Below are 8,327 nucleotides of genomic sequence, written 5' to 3'. Positions count from 1 at the left end.
CGTCATTGGAGATGACAGTGGAATTTCAAAAAATGGAATTCAAAATATGGGATCTGCGCAAGCTTTTTATATTTAGAAGCAGCGTTTACTTCATCATCATAAAAAAATTTTTTAAAATATAAATGAAAGAAGCAAGAAAAATAAAAAAATAAATAAATACAAATAAAATAATAAATAATAATCAATAATAATAATAATCAATAATAATAATAATCAATAATGATAATAATCAATAATGATAATAATCAATAATAATAATCAATAATGATAATAATCAATAATGATAATAATCAATAATAATAATAATCAATAATTAATAATAATTAATAATTTTAACCTTTTGTAATAAATTATCACGTTTAACTTGAAAGATAAAAAATTGTAAGCATAAAATTTCACAACAATAATGAAGTATCTTTTTTTTCTTGCTCTGATGGGAATGTGTCTTTTTCATTCGATAGATAAAAATATCGTTTCCACTCACAATCAGTAACGAAGAAACGTCTCTTTCGATGTTTAAAAATGGCGCCAAGAATAAAGGAAACGGAAACGCACTCTAGATACGTACTTCCGGTAAAATATACCAATCGCGAGGCTCGTATTTCAATGTATTGGGACGTTTTAAATTTGGAATTCAAAAGTCTATAAATATATGTATTATTTTACTCGCGATTAAAATTAAAAACTAAAATATAGGTGAATTGCAAGCTACATCTTATTTGATCTCCACATTATTTCTAATGAAATTGTATGTATTTTTTTAAGGTTGGAAGAGAGGTTAGATAACCTACGATTTTGAAGGATTTTGAACGAAAACCGTGTACAATTAATTTATTTGTATCGTTTAAACACGATTAGCATGAGGAATCAAATAAATATTCAAATATATAAATAATATTGAATATATGTCAATATTATAATATCATAATTTTCTGTTATATTACTATCACATTGGACGTTGTTTGGTGGTGATAAAAAAAGAAGAAAATGGGAAGCTTAATAGGCATACGATTCTGTAATATTCAATTAAGGAATTATGCAATGGTGTCAACATTAAGACCAATAAAAAGCTGCATACATCACTGTTTATTAAATACAGAAATGTACCATCTTAAGAGCCAGCAAAGATTTCTATGGATCGTTCAACATTGTGACATTTTAAATTTTTCACTTGCCAATTGTCTCAATAATAATTCAAGAAACTTTTCTATGACCTGTGTATTGGCAAAAGGCAAGGACCGTGGCAAGGATAAAAAGAAGTCAAAATCACAACACATTGATTATCATGAAATGGAACAAGTTATTAATGTCAACAAGCTGACGTCTCAATTGGAAAAGGCGATTGAAATCATGAAGGATGATTTCGCCAAGTATTTGTCAATAAGATCGACTGTGGGTGCTATTGAGGAATTACCTGTTAAGTTTGAGGGAAAGGATTACACGTTGCAGGAGCTCGCGCAGATTAGTCGTAAGCCCAAACTAATAGTACTCAATATATCTACCTTTCCACAAGCTATTCCAGATATTTTGAAGAGCCTCACAAAAAATCAGATGAATCTAAATCCACAACAAGATGGGACTACAATCTATGTTCCTATTCCCAAGTAAGTTTTAGAATATTAGTTTTATAATTTAGAATATTTTATTGAAAACATTTTCAATCTTTAGAATTACTGTGATTTTCTGCATTTATTCTAACTTACATTATATACAAGAGATAAATTGATATTTAATATATCATAAGATTGAATATAAAATAACTTAAGTAATTATAAAATTCTATAAAATGTAATAATATGTAAAGAATTTATTATATTTAATATAGCTGCATATATATACAATTATCCTGATTCTTATATTGGAACAAGAACACTTATACATATTTTTACATTAACAGAGTGACGAAAGAACACAGAGAAAGCTTATCTAAAAATGCAAAAAGCTTTTACACAAAATGTTGCAGCAATATTAGAGACATACGCAATAAGCAAGTAAAGACGGTAAAGAATAAAGAAGGATTAGCCAAAGACTTAATATTTAGGATGGAAAATTATATAGATATTCTCAGTAATCAATATGTAAGTAAAGCTGAACAATTGCTGGAAACGAAACAGAAAGAATTGTTAGGTGATTCTGACTAAACTTCTTGTATATTTAATTATTTGTACTTTTAGAAATGAATTATTATATTGTTAATTGCTCCATAAAACATTTAATAATTTAATAAAAGAAGAAAGAATATACACACATACACATACTTCAATTTTCATAATATATTATTTTTTTACTAGTTTTTTTAATATATTGGAATATTATAAAATGTAATAATCTGTGATGGAATTGTAATGATATAATTAAAAAATATAAAAAAACTTATATTGATATTGAAAATATAAATATAATTTATTCTTAAGACACACACTAATATCTTATGAATCATATCTTTATAGTAATGATTTTGTAAAAATTGCAACTAAGCTTATGGAACTCTTCATAAGAATTTTAAAAATGATGTATAGTCTTTTCAATCTTTTTTTAATGAATATTTTGATTGTACAGTTTAAGTGAAAAAGGATGCTTAAGGATAATGGTGAAGCATATATGAATAAAATTTAAATTTTATTCTGAATTTTCTTGAACAAAACTTGCAAGTATTTTATTGCATTGTTTATTATTAACTTTTAAAATACTGATATAAAATAATTAAAATTATTAAAAAGTTTATACATTGTATCACTTTCAGGTAACAATACATGATATTATAACATATATAATATATATAATACATAAGATTTATAATACTGCATTCTTTTTGTATAATAAAATATTAAACATGGATTTTTTTCTCCATAAAAATTTGTTATAAAATATTTTTTTTCTTCATAGGTATTTTTTCAATTATTGTCTACATATATATTTCTTTTCAACCTTGTGCATATTATTTATTTTAAGAATAATATCTAAATTAGATAATTATATCTTAAATTTGATAAAAAATTTGATATGCTCATGGTTTTAAATCACTGGTACTTGCATTATTGTTTTTGTGATCTTGACGCTTGATATACGTTGAAAGTGCCGTGCATAAAGTTTGTGTTGCAGTTTCCAAAATTTCTTTCGTATGAAAGGCTATGCTTGTTCGCAAGAAATTCTTCGCTTCACCCATATGCGAGAATCGAGCACCTGGTATCGCTGTTACTTTGTATTCTTTTTGACACCATTTGACGAACTCAGTACCGTCTATATCTTTAAGAAAACATATATAATTTTATGACAAATAAAATAAATTAATATGTTAATCTATATTATAATAATATAATTGACAAGTACGACAATTTTTATACTGCAATATGTGATTATATTAAAATTTGTTTTAGTATAATTATTTGAATATAATTTCATAGTAAAAAGATTCATCATACTCGAAGGAAGATGGATCCAAACGAAGTAACCACCTTTCGGTCGTCGATATGAACAACAGTTGGGCAAAAATCGATCCAAAGTTGCACAAAATACATCTAATCGTTCCTATAAATTGAATTTAAGCTAATGAATGTTGACTTTTTTATATTTTTTATTTATAACTTTTATATCAAATAATGACATAAAAAATATAAGAATACAATTTTATATTAAATAATTATTAAGTTTTGTAAGCGTTTGCATATAATATCCATTTTTATATTGAAATGATATCTTGTGATATATAATTACTAATATTTATATAATGATATATAGTTTCTGAAATCTAAAAATATAATCACGTACCCTATAGATTTTTAAAATCGTATTAAGATACTTCTCTTCAATGTTTTGATGAAGTACACTCGCCATTAATCCGGAAATGTAATGATTAACTCCACCACCGCTACTAAATGTGCCTCTATAGAGAAATATAGCATTAAAAATCGACAATTAAATAGCGTATTTTAGCCCAGCATAATTTACATTATATTAGTCAATATTATAGTTTTATATATTATATATATTATGTTATATAATATTATATAATTTTATATATTAATGCAAGACGAACGATACCTATAAAGTGTCGCAATATTTAATGATTGGCTTTAATATTTATAATTTTATGTATAAATCGCAAAATTAACTTGATGGCACTAGATGGTTTCGTGTTATATATTTATCATTAAATAGAATTTTATGAAAGAAAGAATAAAATACGTGCGACTTACGATGTTTTTATAGTGTTGACAACACGTGAACTGGATTCGATCCATCCAAAACGCATCGCTGGCGCAAAGACTTTAGAAAACGAAGAGTTTGACACAACGTTTCCTCCTTTATAATTTTTATCTTCTGGATTGTCATAAGAAAATAAGCGTCGTGGCGGATATCCTTCTCCATAATAAAGCAAACTGTACACATCGTCGCACACTACCACTATGGAATTATTTCGCGCAATCTCTACTACACGCTTGCACTGATCTGCCAAGAAATAAAATTGAAAATATTTAAAGTAATCTGCATTATTCAAAAAAAAATTTAATTCTCTTATATACAATTATTTTAGCTTTATTATAGCTTAATTTTCAATATGAATACAGCCTTTCGATTGAAGGAAAATGAGAAATGTAATCGAAATCTTTTATTAGCAAATAATGTGACGAATTCTTCAACTGATTGTGTAAAGAGGAGATTTTGTGTAAGATATCGATTTAAATTACCAGGCGGCAGTGTCATTCCAGTTGGATTGTGAAAAATTGATATCGTATAATACATCGCCCAGAATATTTTCTGATCGTTCAGAAAATAGTTGCCTTTCGTCTTCTCTTCAGCTACTATCTTTTCGAGTGCATCTACATCTACTACATCATCCTTCATTGGCACTATTTGATAATAATAATATATATATGTAATTAATAACAATAATAAGCATTTTTGTCATATTTTTAGAGAGAGGAAGAAAGAGAGAGAGAAATAGATACTTTTCAAAATATCTTTAAAAAGTTGAATTAGTTATAATTATTACCAATTTCTTGTATTACTATTTTACTTTATTACTTCATACTATTTTTATAATTAGCATATATATATTCTATAATAAAGAGATATTTATATTTCTTAATTATAATTTATTTTTAACTTAAAATACTTATATTTTATTGCTCGTTTTAATAATTAATAGCTTATTGCGTATTTACCTGTAACTACCCTTATTAGTGGAAATTGCTTAAAAACATCCAGAGCAAGCATGTATGTAACTTCCTCTACGAAGATAACGCCGTTTGGTGAAAGTATGTTGTTCAACAATTGTTGAAGACCATGCGATGCTCCACACGTCAATAGCAGGTTTCCTCTCATTACGGAGTTACCGTATCGTGTGCTTAAAAACTTGGCTAATTCGTTGCGACATTCCCAATGACCTGCTGTTGCGCCGTATTGAAAAAGATAGTATTTTCCTTCTTTTGCTTCTTCTTCCTAAAGTAATAGATTTCATTAACATGGATGATTGCAAAAGATTAATAAGCATTATATTTTTGAATTATAAATAAATAAATATATATACATATTCTCAGAAACTTTGGAATAGTTGCATCAAACATTTTATAAAATAAAATAAATATGATAATTGCATTCGAATGTATTTTAATCGAAAAGAATTATTTAAGAATGTTATATTACACATTTGCACAAGTTTGTTTTATTAAAACATTAATGAAATTATTTAGTTAAAATTAGCTTTACACAGTTTGAATGAATAAATTTGAACTAATTTATTATCAAATTTCAAAAATTTGATATATATATTTTGGTTAAAGTCTCTTAATGTTATTATTTTAGTTGATTATTATATTTAATCTTAATGATTATTTATTGATTATTTAATTCTTAGTTTAATTATTTAAATCTTAGTTTAATTTTATTTTAATTCTATTTTTAATTGATTATTTAATTGATTATTAATTCTATTTTTAATTGATTATTTAATTCTTAGTTTAATTATTTAAATCTTATTTAAATCTTAGTTTAATTTTATTTTAATTCTATTTTTTGTATTTTTATATTTTTTATTTTTATTTTTTATCGATTACTTTATTGATATTAATAATTGCATTTTACATTCAATTTATTCAATCACATTTATTTAGCTTTTGTAGCAAATAAAATAATAAACCAAAAATATTATAAAAAAAATATAATATGTTATGAATAGATATTATTTCTAACTTTAGACTAAATTGTATAATAATGGTTTGTTTCTAAATAATATAATCATATTATAGTATAAAAAATTCTTATGAAATTATGTTATATATTATTGAGATAATACATATTTTTTAAATATAGTAATTATCTAATAAAAATATTAACAAGTATAGTATTAAATTAAGCTTACCAATCTGTGTCGTGTGCATTGATTTAACATTTCTACACAGTGTTTTAATAAATCAGGGCCAGGTGCCCCTACGGACAAGTTCGTAATTTCCTTGTCATAGACATTGAACACCGTCTCACCATCGAATAAATGTCTCAAATATGGATCATTATTAACAGTAGTCATGGCTGATTGATGTATATAATTTTTCACGTCTAATTTTTACAAACAATTTACAGATACAATACATACATTTAAATAATATATATAATTTTACAGGATTATAATTTTAATTTCTAGTTACATAATTATAAATATTTTTATATTCAATTTTTTATACATTTAAGATTTGCAAATATTATTGATAAAGCGTAAAACGTAAAATGTATTTAACAGAGTAACGCTATATAAAGCATGTCTCAAAAATTCAGTAATGGTTAAATATCTCAAAAATAAATTATTTTATAGAAAAATGTTTTAGACAAAAAATTGCAGGATGCATATTGTATTTAATGACACCTTCTAAATAAAAAAAATCAACGTAAACGCATCACAAAGTCAAATTTTTGACACCATTAAATACACCAATATACATCCTGCAATTTTCGTCTAATAACATGTTTCTACAAAATTTGATTTATTCTCGAAATATTTAACCATTTCTGAATTTTTAGGACACATTGTATATACGGTGATTCTTAATATAGATAGATGAGTAGATGTTTCTCTGAAAAGTCTAACAATAAAACATGTGTTGTCTAATATAAATTTCCTCTTCTGTTTTATACATTCTACAATAAAATTTATCATGAATATATTTTTATTACAGATAAATGTATTACATTTTTATAAATTAAATTATATCTTAAATTGTAGAATCGAACCGTTAATTTTGTTGCAGATGTACGTATATCGTTAAAATAATTCGTAATATTTCCTCTATTTATCAATAGTAGCTTTTCAGTCTAGCAGATTATCCTAAATCGATAGCTTAAATCGATAGAAGCAGACTAAGAATAAGTGTTGTACAAATATTTTATATCTCTATGTAATCTTATCGTGATGTACTCTTTTCAAATTATTGAATAACTTCTGTATGCTTCTGTATCGTTGAACTTTTTGGAATACGCTGTACATTAAGCTTTCTTACGTAAGTTGCCGAATTTAATCTGAATTCGTGTTCTCAACTGAACGAAATGCTGCGCAATATGTTTCATCCACATCTAAGGGAACGCTTGATGAATGCGAAAATTCGCACTAAAAATCTTAGACGAAGATCCACGTCGTACGATTACTCACGAATGACTAACTGAATGTGCGAAATGAGATCCTGAGCTGCAGAAGCGTTCGTCTCTTTCTCTCTTTCGTGCCATAGACGAAGATATGTTATCGTTCGTGTCACTTCGTACAGTTTCGCGTAATTCCGTGCATTTACATTATCATTAAAAAGCACTGAATGCAATTTCTTCACATGTGAGAAGTGATATGATTATGATACGATTACGATATGAAATATATTTATCGTAATATATATGTCTGGATAAGCTATTTTGATAAATGATTTTTACGAGATACTGATTCTTGTAATATTATATAGATATTATATAATATAGATAAACATGGAAATTTCTTTTTTTACATTTTTTTATCAGTATTATCATTACTAATTATTGTCATTGCCAATTATGATAATGATAATGCAGATGACACTATAAAAAATCGAGATATCGGTCGATGTCTAAAAATATCTTTTTTTTTCGTTATATATATTTATCTCTTAAGGAGGAATACTGGTATAAGGGCCTCAAAAATATAGGTATTTTCTGGATTTTTTTTCAAATAAACAGTCCAAATTAAGTCAAATTGATTAGTGAACATATACAAAAATGAAAATATTCAAAGGTAGACAAAGGTATAGAAAATATTTTTAGCCAAATTCATTCATCTTCTTCCGGTATGTGTTGTAAAAATTTTTCTAAACTAGAAC

The 8,327-nt window shown here is 25.4% G+C and overlaps 2 protein-coding genes across 3 annotated transcripts; one reads left to right on the top strand and one right to left on the bottom strand.

Moving 5' to 3' along the window:
* Positions 1–554: 554 nt before the first annotated feature.
* Mrrf1 (mitochondrial ribosome recycling factor 1) lies at positions 555–2,251 on the top strand. Its single transcript, XM_083099660.1, has 3 exons — positions 555–696; positions 766–1,604; positions 1,898–2,251. The coding sequence occupies exons 2-3, from the start codon at positions 988–990 to the stop codon at positions 2,139–2,141; spliced, it is 861 nt and encodes a 286-aa protein (XP_082955786.1). The 5' UTR covers positions 555–696; positions 766–987; the 3' UTR covers positions 2,142–2,251.
* Positions 2,252–2,655: 404 nt separating this feature from the next.
* Positions 2,656–7,659, bottom strand: LOC145971715 (2-aminoadipate transaminase). Of its 2 annotated transcripts, none has more exons than XM_083099659.1 (8): positions 7,225–7,648; positions 6,362–6,555; positions 5,166–5,442; positions 4,689–4,850; positions 4,197–4,449; positions 3,769–3,883; positions 3,423–3,528; positions 2,656–3,246 (listed from the first exon to the last, which is right to left on the bottom strand). In XM_083099659.1, exons 2-8 carry the CDS (start codon positions 6,524–6,526, stop codon positions 3,008–3,010), a joined length of 1,317 nt encoding a protein of 438 aa, XP_082955785.1. In that variant the 5' UTR covers positions 6,527–6,555; positions 7,225–7,648; the 3' UTR covers positions 2,656–3,007. The 2 variants fall into 2 exon arrangements, with proteins under 2 accessions (XP_082955785.1, XP_082955784.1); XM_083099658.1 differs by having other exon boundaries at positions 2,657–3,246; positions 7,491–7,659.
* Positions 7,660–8,327: the final 668 nt, after the last annotated feature.

The sequence above is a fragment of the Camponotus vicinus genome, unplaced genomic scaffold (assembly GCF_025532165.1).
Source record: "Camponotus vicinus isolate PSW18456_S1 unplaced genomic scaffold, iyCamVici1.0 SCAF_5, whole genome shotgun sequence".
Lineage (NCBI taxonomy): Eukaryota > Metazoa > Arthropoda > Insecta > Hymenoptera > Formicidae > Camponotus > Camponotus vicinus.
Note: the sequence above shows the minus strand (reverse complement) of the source record. Positions and strands in the feature narration are given on the sequence as shown.

What these genes read in the sequence shown, in the direction of transcription:
- Mrrf1 (XM_083099660.1), top strand. Translation starts at nt 988, where the DNA reads ATGGGAAGCTTAATAGGCATACGATTCTGTAATATTCAATTAAGGAAT. An exon ending in ATCTATGTTCCTATTCCCAA is followed by an intron (nt 1,605 to 1,897) that starts GTAAGTTTTAGA and finishes TTACATTAACAG; the next exon opens with AGTGACGAAAGAACACAGAG.
- LOC145971715 (XM_083099658.1), bottom strand. Translation starts at nt 7,563, where the DNA reads ATGTGGATGAAACATATTGCGCAGCATTTCGTTCAGTTGAGAACACGA. An exon ending in GATTAAATTCGGCAACTTAC is followed by an intron (nt 6,556 to 7,490) that starts GTAAGAAAGCTT and finishes TGTAAAAATTAG; the next exon opens with ACGTGAAAAATTATATACAT. An exon ending in TTGGATCCATCTTCCTTCGA is followed by an intron (nt 3,247 to 3,422) that starts GTATGATGAATC and finishes GTTTTCTTAAAG; the next exon opens with ATATAGACGGTACTGAGTTC.